Source organism: Lates calcarifer, linkage group LG20 (genome assembly GCF_001640805.2).
Source record: "Lates calcarifer isolate ASB-BC8 linkage group LG20, TLL_Latcal_v3, whole genome shotgun sequence".
NCBI classification, from domain to species: domain Eukaryota; kingdom Metazoa; phylum Chordata; class Actinopteri; family Centropomidae; genus Lates; species Lates calcarifer.
In genome coordinates this window covers 14,357,661-14,378,947 of record NC_066852.1, presented here as the reverse complement: position 1 = coordinate 14,378,947, position 21,287 = coordinate 14,357,661, and the positions used below count along the sequence as shown (strand labels likewise).

At 40.3% G+C, this 21,287-nt stretch overlaps 2 protein-coding genes across 4 annotated transcripts; one reads left to right on the top strand and one right to left on the bottom strand.

The window, feature by feature from the left end:
- Nucleotides 1-1,036: 1,036 nt before the first annotated feature.
- LOC108893390 (transcriptional coactivator YAP1) lies at nt 1,037-12,185 on the bottom strand. 3 transcript variants are annotated; one of them, XR_001962654.2, is made up of 10 exons: nt 11,747-12,185; nt 11,060-11,359; nt 9,749-9,948; nt 8,423-8,577; nt 6,265-6,366; nt 5,932-6,035; nt 5,710-5,816; nt 5,061-5,161; nt 3,892-4,272; nt 1,037-3,802 (listed from the first exon to the last, which is right to left on the bottom strand). XR_001962654.2 is itself a non-coding variant. In XM_018691378.2 (9 exons), exons 2-9 carry the CDS (start codon nt 11,264-11,266, stop codon nt 4,091-4,093), a joined length of 1,158 nt encoding a protein of 385 aa, XP_018546894.1. In that variant the 5' UTR covers nt 11,267-11,359; nt 11,747-12,185; the 3' UTR covers nt 1,037-4,090. The 3 variants fall into 3 exon arrangements, 2 of the variants coding, with proteins under 2 accessions (XP_018546894.1, XP_018546895.1); XM_018691378.2 differs by having other exon boundaries at nt 1,037-4,272; XM_018691379.2 differs by lacking the exon at nt 6,265-6,366 and having other exon boundaries at nt 1,037-4,272; nt 11,747-12,183.
- A 4,301-nt stretch (nt 12,186-16,486) lies between these two features.
- Nucleotides 16,487-20,805, top strand: angptl5 (angiopoietin-like 5). Its single transcript, XM_018691377.2, has 8 exons — nt 16,487-16,733; nt 18,489-18,660; nt 18,745-18,848; nt 18,939-19,032; nt 19,253-19,356; nt 19,434-19,554; nt 20,074-20,259; nt 20,394-20,805. Exons 1-8 carry the CDS (start codon nt 16,677-16,679, stop codon nt 20,711-20,713), a joined length of 1,158 nt encoding a protein of 385 aa, XP_018546893.1. The 5' UTR covers nt 16,487-16,676; the 3' UTR covers nt 20,714-20,805.
- Nucleotides 20,806-21,287: the final 482 nt, after the last annotated feature.

Sequence of the window (21,287 nt, the reverse complement as noted above, 5' to 3'; positions counted from 1 at the left end):
GAATTAGCCAGTCAGAGATAATGACTGACCATACATCTGCCATATCCCATTCAGTGATATATTATTCTGTGAAAACATGCTATGTAAAATTACAATTTTCTAATTCTAATTATTCTAATTAATCTAATTATTTATTTGTGAGAAATTCCTGGGAATAATTAACATGGAAAATGAACAGCAATTGGTTTATAGTGTATGAATATATAAATAGGGCTGTAAATAATAGGAAATTGGGTGAAATGTAAACAAATTTCTGCTGAGAAACATTCTGCTGTTTTTAGAGGAGGTTCAATAGAGAAATCATATGATAAAGAGAACACTGTGTGCCACAGACAATGGAGATGCTTTGATGGTGATTGCATATAAATTAACAGCAGACTGCCAAAAAAGAAAGATTATAATCTTTTAATTATAATTCTCCAGCATATTGTTATTATTAATATTATAAGACATATATGTGCTCAGCTCTGTTTCTGTGCTGCAGTCATCTAGGACATACGCTCTTAACTAACTTAAGAGACCTCTGAATCTCTTCTAAATTTAAGAATAAAGAAGTTGGGAGGTAGTTTTCAATCTTAAATTTGTGAGTAAAAGTGAAGGATTTTTACTGGTATCTTTCCTTCAAGTCCAAAATTTTACTTTAAGCAATTTGAGCTTTGGATTATGACTGCCAGTACAAATGACTGTGAGATGATTATGCTGATTTTAATACACTCTGTGTACCAAAGCCAGCACTCTCCGTACTGACACTGAGCTGATAATCTTTGTGAAATAAAGTAACTGATGACATTATACAGGGATTAATGTTTGGATTTCAAACATTTTCAGACTGAAATGTTGCATGCTGCAGCAAGCTATTTAAGTACAACACATAAGTGGACTCAGCCATGAAATGCTAAGTGACCCTCCATTTGCCATGTGCCATGAAGTTAAATTAGCCTATTGTATAAATATAAACACAACAGAAACCAGTCATCCCATAAAGATGTCGACGTGGAGTTAAGAACCACATCAGTAGAAATGACTACTTGTCAGGTGTATTTAAAAGTTTATTAAACAGAAACTCCTTTAAAATGATTACAGTGAGAGTAAGAGGAAATAAATTTATATAAAGCACATGCATAAAAAGGTACAAAAGAAGTCTGATTGCATCCAAACTCTCTGTAAATAGGATAATAAACATCATTATACATAACATACATAGCGAGTGTCATGCATGCTAAGATAAATAAAATGCTAGGTAGTGTGTTGCATTATGCGTATGAGCCCATGGTACTTTAATTTAGCTTTAGCTAAAGATTACAAAAAGGTGACCTGGCTCTTTATTTAGGGATGTTGTGAATGAAGTCTTTATCTCTATATACTGTATGTGTGTAAAAAAGGAAGCTGGTTAGAAGAAATGCTCTCACCAATAATAAAACAGCTTCAAATTCAGATAAAATATAAACACACTGCAGAAACAACCCGGCGGATAAAAACAGATTATATACTTATTATATACTTTAGCTAAAGGAGCAGGATTAAAGAGCTCCCCATATTGACGATTGCCTTCTATTACAGCACCAGACAGCACTTATAGTTAGAACAAAACATACCAAGAACACAGCATCTGCAATTAGTATGTTGCTTTTCTGAGGAGGCACAACAGGGTCCTTGACTACGACTCTCCAAACGGCCCTGAAGCCCATTTTTAAAGCACAATATTTCCCTCCCTCCCACTTACAAAACAGCTCTTTAAGAGTGGAAAACTTGAGCCAAGGACAGATTTTTTAAAAGAAAAGGATGATGATAATGTGGCTTTGTATACATGGCATCTATAGTAAAAAAAAAAAAAAAGCCAAAAAAACTGTACTGGGGAAAAGATGTGTTACTTTGATGGACTTGAAGTGAAACTGAAGCTTCGTTACAGCGAGCATCAGGAGTGCAGTCAGTGTTGCATCATTATTTAGTAACACAGCACAGACTCTTAAATCAATCTGCTCTTAAATTGCATCACCACACCATGATAATGCACAAGTGAAAGAATAATGCAGACTTGATGGTCACAGTTAGTGATTACATTGCTTAAACAATTTGCAAGAGAACTGTGGAAAACAGTAGATGAACTGATGAGAAAAATGCATCTGAAAATCTAAATCTGTGCTGCATGTATCCAGGTATGGTCAGCAAAAGTATCAGGTGTAGATGAAGTGTAGTTTAAGGTAAGGAGCTAAAACTAAAAAACATGGCTGAACCTGCTGCTGGTTTTATGTCGGAAACATATCAAACCAGTGGTGGAAAAAGCGATAAGAGGAATAACACAGCTTAATCTCAAAGTTGATGGGCTGTTGACTGACTCAATGAATATTCTTCTTGCTGAAACTATATGGCATCATTTCTTCAACAGGGGTGAACACAATAATATTACAACTGTACAATATAATGTAATCCAATAAGACAAATCTCCAATAAATACTACCATTGTGAAGCTTATATCCAATGCAGGGGTGGACAAAATGACTGGAACACTTTACAATAAAATGCAATCCAATAGAACAACAAAAACTGAAACACAGCATTAACAAACCCGGAATAATAGTTACTTCAAAATAGGTGATTTTATAGTGAGGCTATTGCAGCATTTGCTGTAGTGTTTCAGAACAGACGTGGGCAACTGTTCTAAAAAAATACAAAACCGTAACCTAAAAGTAAAAAGAGCAAAGTTGCTATTTCACACAGCAAAGGCCATGTGTTGTATCTAATGAGTGTGTTGAAACCATCATCTACCGACTAAATTGATCACAAGACCAAATGCGTCAGGATTTCAGTTTCCTGGGGGAAACCCTGCATTATGTTGGATTGCATTATACTGACCATGTGCTCATCTACTGTGGACATCCTGTGTATAATCCCGGGGTCCTTTCTCTGAAGAGAGATCCTGCAAACATACTTTAACATTACTTGTAGTGTTGAGTTGAAATTCCTCTTCACATTGGCACTGTCCCGTAGTCTTTATTTCTCTGACTGTCACTGACAGGCTGTGATTTGTTAGGAATGAGTTGTTTTTTTTTACTGCAACTACAGGCAAAGCTTATTCTCCTGAACTTTATTCTGAAAAACAACAGAAAATGTTACAGTCTTAGTTGTGAGCAGCCTCAGTCTTCACCGTATCAGTGACTCTGATTGGGGATTTAATACTGTTTTTTGGCTTGTGAGTGTTTTAACTGACATTCTGAGAATAAATGGGAGTTTTGTTAATCTTCCACTGGCTCACCACAAGGGAGCGTCCTCTTCCCCTTAATATTTCTGTGTCGCAATGGAGTGTGAACTGTGATAAGTATTTTGTAAGCTGGGATTTTTGGTTTTATGGCAGCTATGTAGTGTTGATCGAGATAAATTCTTTGAATCAGCTCTTGCTCTCAGTCCTGATGCTTCTTAAGAGCATGTTTCAGACTGAGAGCATGTGCATTAAAATCACAAACTACAGGCAGCTTAGAGGTAGTAATACTACTGTAGATGTTTCTATTTTGCGCCACAGGCTATATGAAGTAAGAGATAAATGTGGATATGATATATATATGTATATATATATATATTGTTTTGTTACATTTACATTTTTGTGCAACTTGTGTCTTATTTTAACATAACTTCTTTTGCATTAAAGTAACTGTTAGATGCAGATGTTTCTGACTTGACTCTGTGTTTATAAAAGTTTTAAGCAAACAGTATTACCCAAGAGGGGATAATAAAAAAAATCTGTACTCTAAAATTAGCTCTGACATACTTTACCAGAGACGTGGGGAGCATCATCTGAGGTCGATGACTAAAAAGAAAGGAGTGTTGTAAAAATATAGACGCTCCAGCATGCATCTCTGTAAAACCAGGCCCAAAAAGAGAATACCAGCAGCTTACCACCGTCTGTGAGAGTCAGTTTTTTATATTCCTCAGGGTGTGAGTAGTGTTACGTATCCATCACACAACGGTAGTGTATTCTCTCAGTTGTGTTGTTCTGTACCACTTCTGAAGCAAAGAAAAAAAAATCCTCCAAAATTCTCAGTCATGTTATGAAGATCTGACATCAAACCATACGTTAGGCTGCGGCCGGATGTGTCTATAGCCAGGTGAGCAGGCTGTCCCTGTCCATATGCGAACCAGAGAGAACGGTCTCCATGTCCATCAGAAGGTCTGAACTCAGCCCCTCGGGGATGCAGGGCATTAGCTCCTCGTTCTCAGACATTGGGAGCACGGGCATCGACTCCTGTAAGGTCATCGAGGAGGGTTCACCGGAGTCGCCTACACAAGTAGGAAAAGAGGATAAAAAAACTGAAGTGTGTGGAGAATATAAATACCGACAGTGAGATGGGAGATGTTTGGGAATTTACATGGGTTGCTGGATGCTTTCACAAAATCAGGGACTGTCTCTGTCTCTGATAATATAGCCAGTGCTCTATACAGGTGCAGTTTTTCACAGGAAGTGTGTATGTACATAAATAAAATGTAAAATGCACATTCTCCATCTCTCTCTCTTGTATTTCATAAGAAAAAATAAATCAATGCAGACACACAGAGGGGAGCTGCTGAATGCACAAAAAATGTAATTAGATAAATAGTGTATGTGCACAAATACAGATACATAAATATTAAATAAACAAATAAAGATGCCAGGGCCATAATTTGAATGTTTACTTTGTCTTGTCACTGCTCAGTTTGGGAAGCCTTTTTACACCCTTTTACCTGGATTTCAAAATAAAATTTAGGCAAATTACTCGGCATTGTCTTTGGGAAAGTTACCAGTCAGGAACAAATTTCTAAAATATTTCATAGTTTTCAGTTCTAAAGTAGATAATTTAAGGTATTACAACATAAGCCAATATAATGGCATTATAACCAGCCAAAGTTGTGATGCATTATAAACCACATCCAAAATAAACTTCTTCCCACTGGTTGCAGTGGAGATTTTGATGCAAATCCGGACACTGTATTATACATGACTTTGAATGATTTTGGGAACAAATGATCTTTTCATCTTTCTGACTTTGTAGTTTTATGGTTGCGTGCGCGTGTGTGTATGTATGTATTACCAGTATCCATGTGATCCACAGAGCTCAACATGTGGTCCGACGTGCGGGGTAAGCTGCTGACGCTCAGACCGCTGTCGGTGCTCTCGTTGCGAGAGTGAGCGCTGCGCAAGAACACATAAACATTCCTTTAGTTCTGATCACTGTCTCTTTAAAAAAAATGGAGTAACCTGTGGAAATGCTGTGTAGTCACTGAGGTCACAGTACAAAAAGTACGTATATAATAGTTGTTCCTGGAACTATATAGTTTTCACTGAAACTAACACAGAAATATTTTTCATGAAAACTGCAGACAGTGAGATTAATAGTTTATCCAGAATAACTGGGACATTGTTTCTGGACTCTGTTGAGTCTTTGAAATGTCATTTTTCAATGCTACGAGCTACATAAATGGAATTCCACTTATCCCCCAATATATGGTAACAGCAGCAGATGTTGAAAAAGTGAAAAAATATGTGGATAACAGGGGCAGCTATGTAGATGATTCTTAATGTTAATACTCAGAAAAATGAGCTTTGTGTTTATTATTACTACACTCTGTTACTGCTACTCCTTAAATAAAGCTTATTGACACCTTTTCCTCTTCTGTCACAACTCTCTGACAGTTAACACTGCGGTAACAGCATGACAGTGATATTAAACAGGGACTCACCCATTAAGTGTAGGTTCATGGTTTGATGCTCTGATCCTAACATCCAGAGATGGGACAAGTGTCTGTGCATTCCTGTCATGGTCCATCTGATTTCTTCCTCCTGCCTCCTACAATACACACACACACACACACACACACACCTGCTTGTATAATATAATCTAAAATTGTGTTTGTATGAAACAACTTTTGCACATGCAAGTACAATTGTAGTTGACCTCTGACCTGTGGTGTGATTTGCTGAGGCAGGCCTTGTTTGCATCTAAGCCTTTCCTTTTCCTGCCTTTGCTGCATTGCCAAGCCGAGGATGCCAGGGTTCATCTTTTGTGCTGGAACATAAAATTCATAGGAAAAGAACTTTTTGACAATTAAGTAAATATTTCCAAGAGGTAAAAACATCAGTAATGACATATATGAGGAAAACTTGTCAAAACTTTGCGATCTTTCTTATTTTTGTCGCTAAACAGCAACTTGTGATGGTGGACATTGGAACAAAATGTTTCTCATTGACAAACAAGAATTGTCAATTCAGGAGACACAAATCTGATAGTGTGCTACCTAGACGCGGGTCGACCCATGTGGTGGTCTTATTTATGTGATCGATGTAGTACACCTCTCCATCTGCAGTCACAGCCTGCTCCCAGCCTTCAGGCAGTGGACCTGAACAGCAGTGAAAGTACACAGTGAGAAGGCAAATGGTGGATGGAGTGAATGGTGTGTTGAGAGTAAAAAGTACGAATCTGGCCCACGTCCTTTACTGACTGTGTAACTTTAGGTGGTGGAGATTTTAGAATAGAAGTGAAGGTTAGTGGGAAAATAGCTACTGTATGTTCTGTAGAGTAAAAGTTGTCTAACCTACAGTATGTGCTCCTGGCCTGAATGCAGTGGGTGGGAAATTTTGTAAAGAAATATGCATGTCAATACTCAGGGTGCTCATTGTTAAAAAAAAAAAGGGGGGGGGGAGAGGGAATCAAAGTGTTTTGCTCTTACAGGGTCTGTTCAACCAAATTACATAATTAAAATTCAACTGGAACTCCTCTCTCCAGAAACAATGTCTCCCTTATTCTGGATATTCTGGAAAACCGCTCTGCTTCTCTTCCTTTAACCCCACATTGATAGTTTGACCACTAGAGGACAGTGAAAAACAAAAGGTAAACACAACACTGACATTAAGTTGTGATTGTGAACTTTAAGCCTATAGGTGTGGTAGTGAATTTATTACCCATTTTCATGTTTGGAGGATGTGGATTAGCATTATCCTTCATTCAGAGTCAAATTTCTGGCCGTCTGGTGAATGCAAGGCCAGGATTCACCCTGTTTTCGCCCTATTTTTGGTCTCTACCAACTCCTGAGGGAAATACTCCGCTTTTTAGCTGCTAAATGCTCCACTGTGTTCACCAGCTAGTCTCTAGCTGTGTTGCTGATGGTGCTGAGCAGGTAGCGCTCAGTAAGTAAGGCTGATAAGAGTGCAGAAAGTGAACCAAAACAGTATGGTTGTGCCCTTGAAAACCAAAACACTGAGCTGAAAGATGTTAAAATGGTCTGTGGAGCTTGAGGGGAACTGCAGAGTTAGATGAGCTTTTTCTGTGGGTTCATCTTTCACACACAAGTAGTCATGTGATCCTTTGTCAACATAAAAATACTGATTATAGCTGATTTAATTATGTCTGATTATTTTCAATGTCATGGAAGGCACTTATGAAATTTCATTAATCTCCACTGTAAAAGCCATAACGAGTTTGTCTTAAGACAGCAGTGAGGTGCCCAGGTGAACACTGACATAGTTGTGGCTTACAATAATCGTTCCTCCTGTTCATACTGGAAATAAAGAGAGATTCCTTCCTATTGTGCTTTCAATATAAATGACAGGAAACAAAATCCACAGTCCTTGTTCTGGGCAAAAACACATTCAGATGTTTGTCTGAAGTTAATTTGACCCTTCAGAAGTCTGGATTAGTCAAAACAACTTTCCAAAGATACAGTTTTTTTTAGTATAAAACTCCATCTCTGTGTTAACCTGTTGAGCTGCAGTGCAGGGATAATAATAGCAAGAAGTACTTAAAACGACTGCAGCTTTGGAACATATCCACTTCATTTGTCTGATTTAAAGACAACTGCATATACCAAGGACCAGATTTTGTCTCCTGTCACTTAAATCGGAAATGAATAGCTAGGGGATCTATGGTAATAATGTCTAGTACAAACAGGAGGAATAACTACAAAAAGAAAAACCCACCTGTGAAGCTATCATTGCATACCCCGCTTGCATGGTCTGGGACTATTGTTTCTTTTCTTTTCTCTTTTTTGTAATTTGGGTGAACTGACACTATTAATATTTGGCATGAGTGGAAATATTCAAAGACAACAAAGACACTGATGAAGTGACTGCTTCCCTTTCACCACTGTAGATTTCTCTCAGTTTAGTGGGATGATCTCACCATCAAACCTGAGAGTCCCATCTCTCTTTTAAAAGCAGCCTCCATCATAGACTGTCATCAGGGGTCACCCTGGGCTTTAATCTATGAATGTGATTATTCCCACAAAAGTCACCAAAAGCCACGGATGCAGACACCAAAAGGGAATCCCGAGGAAATTACACCCAGCAAAAACCTGGCCAGCTGGAGATGGGAGAACTATGAAAAGCAGGTCTGTGCTTTTGAGAGAAACTGGATGGTGAGACAGGGGGGTGGGTTGGTGGGTAAGAGCAGAGCAATACCTGTCTCTGGACTGATGTTTTGTGGTTGCGTAGTGGGAGCTGGATTGCTGAGGGAGTGGGAATGGACCGGAGCGCCGGGGATAGGATGCTGAGCCGCAGCCGACTGAAGCTGCGAGAGACGAGGGTCGTGCCAAGTGGTTGTCTTATCCAGGTGACTGCAAACACACAACAAGTCTAAACACATCTGTATCTGTTTTTAAAAAAAAAAAAAAACAAAAAAAAAAACACTGTAACCTGACGGATGAGAAGCGCGAGGCATGTTTTGCCTTGGACCTGCTTTACCTGTACTGCCAGATGTGCACGTACGTCTACACTCATGCAGGCACACGTCAGCGCCTGTGCTGTTGAACACTACAGTGGCATGTGACAGGAGTGTGAGCTGTCGGGCCATGTGCTCTCATGAATGAAACTGGCTGAAACCACAGTGGTTGAAAAACTAGTTGGAACATTTTCTGTTTGCATGCAACCGACTGAGATTGAGTCCTGGTTGTACAGTATCTGCACAGGTCTCTCTTCTGTTTCCCTTTGTATTCTCTCTCTTTTACCAATGCTTTTACTTATATTGAAGAGGGATGCAGCATCTTGCATTTTCTGTAACAGGACAGAACTTTGGTAAAAACCTACAGAAAGTACTACTGGTGCATTTAAAATAGGATCCATACTGATCTATCTAAGAAGGGCTGAATGCAGGGCAACTGGACTCTTTTGTACCTGAGGACGTTTCACTTGTCATACAAGAGGCTTCCTCAGTTCTTCATTTCATGAACAGAAGACGAAAGAAGCCTCTTGGATGAGAGGTGAAACGTCTTTGAGTATCTACAACCAAGTCCGGTTACTCTTGATTCAATCCCTCTTGGATAACCATGACCTGGACGACTCAGATTCTCCACAGACATTGTTTAATGGTCTAGGTCAAACTAACCAACATTTTTGATAATCTTTTAAGTACTTTATCAATCAAAAATTGAGAAACTGAGCTGATTCCAGCTCCAAAATGTGAGGATTTGCTATTTTCGTTCTGTTTTATATGATTCAAAATCGAACCTCTTTGATTTTTGGACAAGTCAGACAAAGGAAGACTCATTTTGGGCTGTTGGGAAACTGAGAGTGGTGCTTTTAATTATTTTCTGACTTTTTATAGACCAAAATAAAAGACAATTAAAAGAAGAATTTGTTGTGTCCTACACAGTATGAGTGCCAATGTAGAAATGCAGATGATACGACAAGGCGGAGCTGACTCTCTGGATCTTACTAAACAGAAACCCTTCGAGTAACCTGCAGAGCAGCAGATCAAACACAATGATAAACAAAAGTTAGACCTCTTACTTGAGGAAGTATCGTTGGCCAGTAGGCGTTTTGGCCATTTCCCAACCGTGGGGGAGTGGCACGTCGTCAGGTATGATTGGCGTCGCTGCTACATCTGCCGCTTGAGTGGAGAGGGAGTTGACTGGGAGGGAAGCAGGGGAGGAGTGGGCGCGGACGTGATGAGGAGTGAGGGAACCGCACACACCTCCATCCGAACTGGCCTGACGAGAAACAAGCAGGGTTTACAAACTGTCATGACGAGCCGCGAATGGCAATCAGAAACATAAGCCAGCAGGAAGAAAAGGTTGGGATGGATACCTGAGTGTGCAAAGGTGGAAAGACAAACGCTTAGAGGAAGAGGAGTGAAACTGGTCATTCACACGTCTGGTTGCTTCACTTTACAAGTTTTATCTCTTATGCCAAGGAGTTTTCACTGCTGGTGGTGTATGATTGTTGGCAAAGTTATCTAAAGATCCTTCAGCCAGTTTTCTGTGAAACTCAGTGAACATTTGAGTTCATTTGAGGGTAGATGTGACTTTGTAGATGTGACTCAAATGTAATTCCAGTCAAATATAGGTAGATTCAAGGTGTGTTTATGAAATAAATAAACAACACTGAACACGAAATTGAAGAGATCAGCCCAAAATATTTCTCACTGTGGCTTAAACAGCTCAACTATACTTTAACAGTGTCTAATACTATCCAATTTTATCCTTTACTGGAATTACAATCTCCAAAGAGTTGGTTCCAGTCGCAGTGAATGCATATAGGAATTGGACCAAATATCAGAAACACCATAACATACAAATAGAAAATTACAAAAGCAGAGTTAAATCCCAAGGTGCTTTTTAAATCTCTTGGTTTGTCAAGAAATTGTCAAAACTAGTAAACCAATGATCAAAACTGGAGCTATAAGCATTTTAGTTGATTGACAGAAAAATAATTTGACAGCTATTTTGAAAGTCGAGTAACTGTTCAAGCTGTAACTGTTGAAAAATCTCAAAACATTTGTTTGCTCCAGCTTCTCAAACAAGAGGATCTGATGCTTCAGTAAACTGAGTATCTTTGAGTTTTGGGAGTGTTGGTCGGATTAAAAAAAATACATTTAAAGACTGAGTGTTTCTAATATTTGGCCCCTCTCAGATCTGAGAGTGGAGGTGGACTAAATAATGAGGACAAACATCTTTCCATACATTTGCACATACATACATATATACAGCAGTTAGAATTGGATTGGTTTGGATTTGTATTACTCTGGTCACTCAGTGTATATGTTACAGGGCTGCTGTCATGAATGTTAACTAGCTGTGGTTATTGAGCTGTTATCAGTACTTGTCTGGAGTGGCCCCGGGGATCCGGCTGCCTGAAGAAGGAGTCCGGCAGTTTCCTCATCCTCATGGGCAGGGAGGCCGGCTGTCTGGTCGCCTTGCTGGGGTTCATCACGGCGCTGAAGAGGGCCTCCAGCTCCGTCTGCGAGTCCCCGCGGACGTGCACGACCTGCTGCCCGGCCGGAGGCGCGCCGCCGCGGTGCGTGTCCATGTCGCCAAAAAAAAAAAAAACAAACAAAAAAACAAAACAAACAAACAAAAAAAAAAAAAAAAAAACCAAAACTTTTTGGTGTCGAAAAGAAATCTGTCGAAAAAGTTCAACCACACAAACAAACAAACAAAGAGTCAGGAAAGTGAACTCAAGGCCCGTTCAGACTAGATGCGTGTGAGTTGTGCTGGAGTTATGATCGGATTTGTTTACACTCTTCTTTGCCCTCCAACCACCCCCCACCACCCTCCTCCTCCCTCCTCTCTCCCTCGCTCACTTCGCCGCCACCCCCCACCCCCCCACACCCCATTTGAACTGTGTCGTTGTCCGTCTATTTCAAGCTGTAACATCTCGGAAGTTAATCAGCCGTGAAAAGAAAAACAATCGGCGGCTAAAGAAGTCGAAGGAGAGCGATTTAAAGCGGAGATCTGTGACAAAAAACAATCTGAGCAGTGTACAACACGTTACATGCCTCCCACATACCTTCAAGCAGCCAGACCGTTTTCCTCTCTCTCTCTCTCCGTCTCTGTATTCCTGCAGGGGAAAAAAAAAACTAAGCTGGAGAAATCACAGCCGGGGAAACACGCAGAGGAATTCCGATTTCCGATGCAAACTTTCACCTAAACGCCTCCTAAAGTGGAAAGAAATACTCAAAGCTGTGTGAAACTAGTTGGAGAAAAGTGATTCCAGCGAGACCTCCAAACTTTTTTTTTCACATCCACTGCTGTTGAGTCCAGATTCATGTGATAGTACTGAGGGGCGGGGTTGCAGGGTTTAAAGCTGCCGCAGTTGCAAGGGGAGAAACGTTTCACTCCCAAGGACAGACACAAACCATCAACACAATACTTATCAGAGAAAAAGTTGTGTATTCACTGTTTCATTTACGGCTACAAATGCGTCAAACACTTCCAGTCCCGGAAAAAAACGGGCGGAAATGCGTGATATAACACCCAGCTACTACTCTTGTGCTTGTGTTTGTTTCCAGTTTGTGCGGTTTTCTCCTGCTGGAGGAAAAGAGTGTAGACAAGAGGTGAGGAAATAAAATACTGAAGAGGAGAAATCAGCCTGGTCTGTTGTGCTGGGGTCATTTTTTTTTTTTTTTTTGCACTCAAGGCCAGGGCCTGGTCTGGGTTTTTGGAAGGGGGGGGTCAGTGGTGGTGGTGCTGGTGGTGGGGGAAAGATTGGGAAGTTGCATTGAGAAAACATCCGCCCCTGATTGAGGCCAGCTCAGCCGGAGCCTGTTTGTCCGTGCAGGCGCTGCCTCGGCGTCCTGCCCTCTAGTGGAAAACACGCAGACGATGAGCCGGAGCTCAGCTGGCCAACAAAACTGAATTCAAGAAAAATGTCTGCTTGGACTGAGCATCCGATAACTCATTTCAGTATTTCATCATTATAATTCACCAGTAAATATAGACTATACCGGACATGGGGACTCTTATAAATGATTACAATGATGGCTATTGACTTAAAATATACACCTGAGTCACGTATTCGTTTTAGAAATGGAAATGGCTGGCACAAATAAACCTAATCATACAAGCCACTTAACAAGCAGTGGACTGCCACTGTGCGTGATTTTAAACTCATACTGTGTTTACAGTCTTCAAACCGAACAGAACTTCATTTTAACTTCTAGCTGAAATCCCAAAGTTTCCATAGATACCAGATATATCAGGCTGAATTAATGATACAGACATAAAAACATGCAGTCTTGCATTAAAACATGTCACTCTGCTGACAGCATGAAGCTTCAGTTGAGAGTTGTAATAAGCTGATACAGAATACACACACAACACACACACACACACACACACACATATATATATATATGTCTATATATGAATACAGTGTTAAGCAGTGTGGAAGTTCCTGTGAACAAACTTAAAGACCCTGAAAACGTATTTTGTCACTCGGCTTCTCGCCATGAGGGATGCGATAGGATGTGAAAAGAGTATTTTCTGCCAAAGTCTGAACAGTTTTGGTTATTCCACATCAGAGATTTTTCTTTTTATTTAAGGTCTTCTCACTGGTTTGAAGGGGGCATGGCTCAGTTGGAGAAATGTGATGTCTTAAATATCTGTGGACCAATTAGGATTCAGAAACATTTGCTTCAGGATGAGGTGTCAGTTGATGGGTTGTTTCAGTCACTGTCAGTTTAATCAAACCACACACAAACAGTCCTGATGAGGCAGATTTACAGTGTTTAATAAATAATATATGGTATATATGCTTGTTTAAAGTTATGGAGAATGCTTCAGATTTGATGTTGATTCCCATGTAAGGGGAAATAAAAGGAAAACTGGATCTAAAGGAGCGAAAAGAGAAAGTTATTTTTTAAATCTTATTGCATCAGTCTACATTTATTTTTCTATTTGCCAGCTGTTGTAATTTACATGCCTTTCTGAGGCTGTCTTCACACAGAAATGAATTGCATCTTTAAAGTTTTCACGCTCTGCTCCTTTTCCCTTTACTGTGCAAATTAATTCTTAGTTGTCACTGAGTATGTTCACTTAAAGAAAAAAACAGAAAGTTTGCTTCCTCCTCTTTACCAACAAAGAGAAGATGACAACACAGTGTGACCAGTTAAATAGGTTGTTCAACACTGATCTGGTTCAACAAAGCAATTGTTTGTAAAACTGTGATGATGAAAACAGACTTGTGTGGTGCAGTTGTGTGTCCGTGCTGTTTGGTTTTGCATTTCCCTCAGTCTCCTCCTCTGCCTCTGATGTTTCCACGCCACATACATTTGCCGGAGTGTGACTGATAAAGCGCACTTCCTATCTGTGTGTCCGTGAAGGAGTTGCATAAGTTGGGTGTGTGTGTGTGTGTGTGTGTGAAGATTTTCAGCAGCCCTGCTCGCTCTGAAACCATCCGTCTCAGAGATGTTAAGCCTGTGTGAGACTGTACCACTCTGCTGGAATCAGATCCATCAGCCGTCTCCTAAAAAACACACATTATATTACCACACATGTTGCTGCCTTTAACTGTACCCCAGTCATTTTTATACAGTCCTTTTTTATTTACCTTACGAGAGGAAAATAATTTCATTCAACAACATCATACACTCACTTCACCTCCTTGTGCATTAGTAGTCTTGTTATTTGCAGGTTACTCTTTAATACACTAACACATTAGTGTATGTACCAGCTGTCTTACACTATAAGATATGTTTTTATATGTGTGGTCCAGCCATCATCAAGGTGCCAACATGTACTGTTTGTACTGACATTATCAGTTGTTTCAACAGTCTCTACCACCAGTTTCTAAAGCAACATAGGCACAAGGTTTTTTCACATATTTTTTTAATAGTATCAGCTGTTTTCAAGCAAGATATTTAAAGGCTTTTAATGTGTGTGTGTGTCTCTGTGTGTGTGTGTGTCTGTGGAGAATTTAGACACAGCATAGCAGCTGCCAAAAGGTCAACACAGGCATAAATGTAATGTAATACACACCAATGGGCATCAGATGGCACTGTCTTACCTTATACACCTGTAACATATTTTGTTTGTTGTTACCATCAGAATAATTCACAGAGTACTACAATAACTCAGCAGCAGTCTGAACGCAGCGAAGGAGTAACAAAGTGCGCGATGATGGTTTCTGTGGTCTTTTGATTATTACCTCTGCAATGTCAAACATTCTTTCCTCTGCTGTTTTCCTCAGCGAAATCATCTCCACGCTGTGTTTTTAATCAGCGTCCCTACACTGTCAAATCAGAGGGTATAAACCATCAGAGGCGATGTATCAGGTGCCTGTTCACACCACAAACAAAACTGCTAGTATGGAGACGTGTTCTCATTTATTCAGACAAATCACTTCATCGTTAAGCATTAAATCTGGGAGGACAGGAGTCTTTTGGAGAGGATTATGTGAGGATTAATACAATAATACTGACTGAAAGAATACCAACAAAAAACCAAAATGATTGAGGTTGTGTTCAGGTGACAGCTGCTGGAATGTTTTTTTGGATGTTAAAGGAATGATTGGCATAATTTTTGCTAACACTATTCACTTTAAAGATTACAAGCAACTTTAATATTATTAAACAACCAACACAGTTTGCATTTGCATTCAACTTTCTTAGCATTTTTTGACATGCATAATCTCCAGCTGAAGCAAGCACATTTATTTAAAGCGACATTACGTAACAATTTAACCTCAGAATGACAGCCTCACAATCAGGGAGAGTGGTGGTGAGTTTTGTTATGGTTAGTTAAATCATGCAGGTCAGTTTGCTGTATTTTGAGTCCAGTTCTGTTCATCTACTTCTTTTGTTGCTTTGCCTTCTCTCAGTTTTTAGGTAAATAAAAAAACTTAAAAACAACAAGTTGTGGTTTTAATGTATCATACTCATCACAAAGACAGAGAAAGAGGAGTATTTGATTAACAGATACCACACGGTATGAATATTCTCATTATCCTGGCAGATATAATGTGTCATTCGCATGCATGTAGGCACTTTACTAGAGCATATAACATGGGACAGATGTGGGGGGCCCCAAGGCAGTGGCACCAGGCTTTTCACATTCCTCTCACTGGCCGCGACTGTAAACCCGCACAGGTTCAGAACAACAGCGAATCTTTTCTTTGGCACTCACAGCAAAGTTTTTCCAAGGAAGCGGCAGGCCGGCCGGCTCCAGCTGGACCCCAACTGGAATGTGCTGTTGCTCTCTATCGCTTTTCACTTTGTTCACTGCTTAACTGCCCAGTTAACTAGAGTAATTGGTCTGACCCTCTAGGAGGCTGCTTTCAGATGTATGAGTCAGTGGTCACACAGAGAGAAAGAGAGAGAGAGAAAGAGAAGAGGGAGTAGAACAGGGAGGAAATATGAGCAGAAGAAGCAGAGACGCCCTACCTTCAGCTGCAGCTCCCATGCAAAGACACAAGCAGAGAGAAAGTGTTTCTATATTAAAACAAGCTGCCTGTTTCCCTTTCTCCACATCTGTTTCTCATGCTGGTGGCAGGATAGAACCTGTAAAGCAACAATGCCTGGTAACAGACACACTGAGGGGGGGGAGGTAATCAGTCTGTACCACAAATCTGGAATCAGCACATTCGGCTACTTGTCAGAAACCTATCCAGGCCTTTATCACCAGCCCATTTAACAAATCTGACCTCCGCTCACGGGGGATGTTGTCATGAGGATTTACAAGAAAAAGTGGGAGTGACTGATGGAGGTGGAGAAAGGGAGGTGACGAGGGAGGAAGAAAGGAGAAAAGTTTGACAAGCGAGAGGAAGGAGGGGGATACAGAGAGGACTTTGGTAGATGAGAGGGAAAGAGGGATGGACGTGTGAAGGGAAAAGAGCAGACTGGATGGAAAAATAAGCGTAAATGAAGGAGTGGCTGCCAGTGGACAGAGCTCAGCCCCTCTTTGGCTCCTGGAGGAAATAATCACAGTCAGACGAGACTGACATGATGTGGACAACAACTGTCCTCCTGCTGCTTCTGCCTCATCTGCTCTCCTCCACAGTATGTACCATGTGCATGTGTAAATGTTTTCAGTTTTAGTCAGTCATCTGTCTTGACACCCATACTTCTATCAGGAATTATGTTCATGGCCATGTGTCATTTTTTCCCCCCAGATGTGTACAAACTTCTCCAAGAAATTCTGATGCAATCACAGAGATGTAAGGGCTTAGATTTAGGTATTGTGGGCGGTGGATTTGTCTTTTCTTTGATTAGTTATATCAACATTAAAATTGTTATGGTGTGTGTGTGTGTGTGTGTGTGTGTGTGTGTGTGTAGTATTGCATATAGTATATTATAGGATTGTGTGAGCAGCATTTTTGTTGTGGTTGGTCAAGGTGGAGCTGATTTTTATCAGCTTGAGTGTTCAAGAAATGAGTGTCTGTTTCTTGAAAACATGCACTGATATCATGAAAACACTGGTTTTAGAAAATTCAAAAAGTTGTTTTGCATTGAAAAAAAAGTCAAAAATATTTCCACTAAAGTGGCAGATGTTTTCACAAGAAAATAAAACTTAAAGAATTTAATTCCAGACTAAAATTTCTCGATAAGAGGGAGATTTTTTTTCATTAAACTGTTGATCACATTTTAGAGGCTCATCCAATCTGTTGTATTAAAAGATCATCTGAAAACTATGTACTGAATAGTATCTACTATAGATGTCAGATAAATAAAGTGGAGCATCAGGTGAAGTCAAGTACAAGAACGTCAGCACTATACTTATTAAATGTCACGTTCCACTGCTGGTTCCAAATGTTTTTCACAGGATTTAAAGACAGGATATTGCAGTCACACTCTGTGTGTTTGTAGCCAACTCAACCACCAGGATATTTGACTTAAAACTTTGTTGATCCCCCAGATGAAAATTTCATTTTCTTCATTCATCCACCTTCAGTAGAAAGGTCAGAATCAGATGCAGAAGCTGGTCAGGGCTCTGTGTCTGTTTGCTGATTCAGGGGTTTGAGTAACAAGCCTGCTCCAGTCAAAGTGCTGCTGAATATCAGTCTGGACTGTTCTTCCCTCACTGCAAAAATTGAAATCTAAGTAAGATGGAGTATATTAAATCAAGGCAATAAATGCTTGTTTGTTTTGTCTGATGAGATATTTAATCTTACCTTAATCTTTAGTTATCATAAAAAATGTCATAATGTGTCACTAAGATTTTATTAATGGTTCTAAGTAACTTAATACTTGAAACTAGAATGATCTGATTTATAAAGCTGCTGAAAAAACTCTCGCTCTCAAAAGAAGGGAGGAAACAATAAAATGAGGGAAATATTACCAAAAAAAAGCAAAATCATCTGTTTTGTTTTAAAAATCTTGGCAAATGAACTTTTCATGTTCTGCTGGCCGCTGATTTAGCCGATTTCAAGAAATATTTACCCCATTTTCTTTCTTATTTTCTTGTTTGTGAGAGCTGAGTTTTTGCAGTGCACTTGTACTTTCTTTTTCAACAAAGTAACAAAGCTGCAGTTCCAATGCAGTCTGCTCAAATTAATCTATCTGTTTTCAGTGCTCAGGCATATTCAGGGGGTTTGGATAGAAGACCATATGTATGTGCCCTCTACACCATCTGCACAGCAGACATTTTGGCATGTCATCAGGAAAATCACACATGTCATTGCTAATGCTAAAAATGACTACTTTGTTTTGGAAAGACAGCTCAAGGGTCCTGGTGCCGTGTTGCACACTTACGATAGTATAATAATCGCAGACTGGTATTTTAAATTTCCACTGACGTTCTCTCTTTATTCCCAGGATACAGGAAACAGCACCAAGTTTAACCAATCAGAAATACTTGGTGAGGACTTCTCTGACACTCCTGTCAAAGGCCAGAAACCTCTCGGAGGGGTCAAAGGTCGGGACACATGTTCCATCCCGTGTGACATCACTGTCAAGCTGCTACGAGATGAGAAACATTCAGTTTGTGGTAAAAAAAAAAAACTTTCTTATCCCTCGTCATTGTTACCTCTATCATCATCATCCGTTGTTCAAAATGTGTGTGTGTGTGCAGGCCAGTTACAGCAGTCTCTGTTGGCGTTTGGACGCAGCACCCGGAAGCTGATGAGGGATGTGATGGAGGAGCAGCAGAGAGCCCTGGACATCCTCAGCAGTCAGGTAAAGTGAAGTCTTCCTTTTCTCTCTTATTAACAGAGTTTCCAAGCATCTGATTGGCTGGCCGTATGTACAGTAGTGTCACATTTCCAGGTCACAGAGCTGATGATTAAAGTGCAGGCGCTCAGCTCCGAGGTTCAGAGAAGCAACACCGAGATGTACTCTGTGAAACCTGTGCAGTCCCATGGTAACTTACACACACACATATGTACAACATTCATACAGGTGGGTGTCAAATTCCATTAATATTACACATCAATATCAGTTTACCTGACTGAACATGACTGAACATTTTTAAAAATATGCAGAGTCATTCCTCTGTCATCAGTGATTATCAAACAGCAGCTGCTTCCTTGAACGTTGATGTTAGTCCTGATGATGACAGAGAGTATGTTCGTTTTGATCAGGACGAGACTGCAGCGACATAAAGGACAGCCTTGTGTCAGTTGTCCCCAAGATCCCCAGCGGTATTTACATCGTCCACCCTGAGAATACTGACTCTTCATTTGAGGTACGTGCTTCATACAGTCATTCAGAGTCCGCTGCTTACTCATTCTGTCGGTGCTCAAAACAGAACTTGTCCTGCAGGTTTTCTGTGAGATGGACTACATGGGAGGTGGATGGACGGTGATGCAGAGGAGGATTGATGGATTGACTGACTTCAAACGATCCTGGGCTGACTATGCTGATGGATTTGGAAACCTTGCAGGTTGTACATTGAAATACAGTCACAGAGGAGTCTTTTCAGTTTCAAGTGTTTCACCAAGAGCAGGAGGAGGTTGGAAACTAATGATGACTGTGCTACTTTGGCCAACACACATTATTCAAACAGCTTGACTTAGATGTTTTGACATCAAGCAATCAAATAGAACTGGTGATGTTCATCAAGTGAACACATCATTTAAATCCTGGTGGCCTGACTCTGTGTGTGACAGAATCTGCCACGACATGTTCCTCCATACAAAAACCAAAGTGTAAAAAGGACACACTGTTGTTTTATTGGGGTGGGGTGGGGGTGGTTGGGTGGGTGGTGGTTTATGTGACTATTGACAGTGACTTCCTGGAGACTTGCTTCAGACTAGCTTCTCCACTTTTTTTCCAGTCTTTATTCTCAGGTAACAGAGAGATATGAAGATGGCAAGGAATTTACATTTGGCAAACATTTCTGTAACAAAGATGTTGGGGATTATATTTTGCACTCTCTCTGTGTGTATGTGTGTGTGCGCAGGAGAGCACTGGTTGGGCCTGAAGAAGGTATTTCACATAGTGAGCCAGAAAGATACTCGCTTCCAACTTCATATTGCTCTGGTCTCCCATGATGACATCACCTCTTATGCATCATATGATGATTTCCACCTGGACAGTGAAACCCAGTTCTTCAGTATACACCTGGGTCGATATGCAGGCAGTGCAGGTATGACTGAATAAACCAAGGTTTACAAAAAGTTCACCCTCAGATAAAAAGGCTTTGGGTTGCCACACAGTGCAAACTCAAAACTGGGATAAATGGATTGTGTACTATATGTTTCTGTGCATGTTTTTGCACAGGTGATGCATTTCGCGGCTATGAGCAGGAGCAGAACCAGGACACGGCTCCGTTCAGCACCTCAGATGTAGACAATGATGGCTGCAATCCCTCCTGCTCCATCTGCAACCGCAAGGTGGAGAGCTGCAGCACTCAGTACAACCACACGGGATGGTGGTTCAACCAGTGCGGCCTGGCAAACCTCAACGGCTCCCCTGAAGACCTAGAGCAGAACTATGGACAGAGGACACACATCCTGTGGGACACCTGGAGACAGAATGGGGTCCCTCACACCATCAAATCTGTCACGATGAAGATCAGGAGGATTGCAACCAATAACTGACAGAGAAAGGAGAAGAGCACAAAGTCATTACTGTATAAGTTGTACTGCATCTTTGTACAACCTGAGGTTTTAATAAAACAAGATAGAAGTTTTGTTGAAGTCTTATTTTCATTGTTTCACCTCATTGTAACCAGTCACCAGCTGACTTTGACTCTTGAAGATATAATTATCCCTGAAATTATAATGCAATCTATCAATCTACAACAAAACAAAAAGACCAAAATCATCAGAAACATAGACAGAATTCCAGGCTAATTCCAGGACTTTTGCAATAGAAGTTTTTATATTTATTGTTATTATTACGTCTTTCTGATTTTGCAAGGTACTATAATAAAGCACGGTGGGGATTTTTTTCTAGTTCATATATGTCCAAAGTTTCTGACATTCTTTCTGCTACTCCTTCATAAAGAGGAAAACAAGAAAAAACGGGCTACCATGTTCTTATAAAGTACTGTTTATAAAATGTCTGGTTTTCATGGTTAAGAGATAATTTACAAAAACTGTATTGATCAGGTATATGCCATTTATAAGAGCAACATTTGGGTTTCAAAGATGTGTGTTATAAGTCACAGTT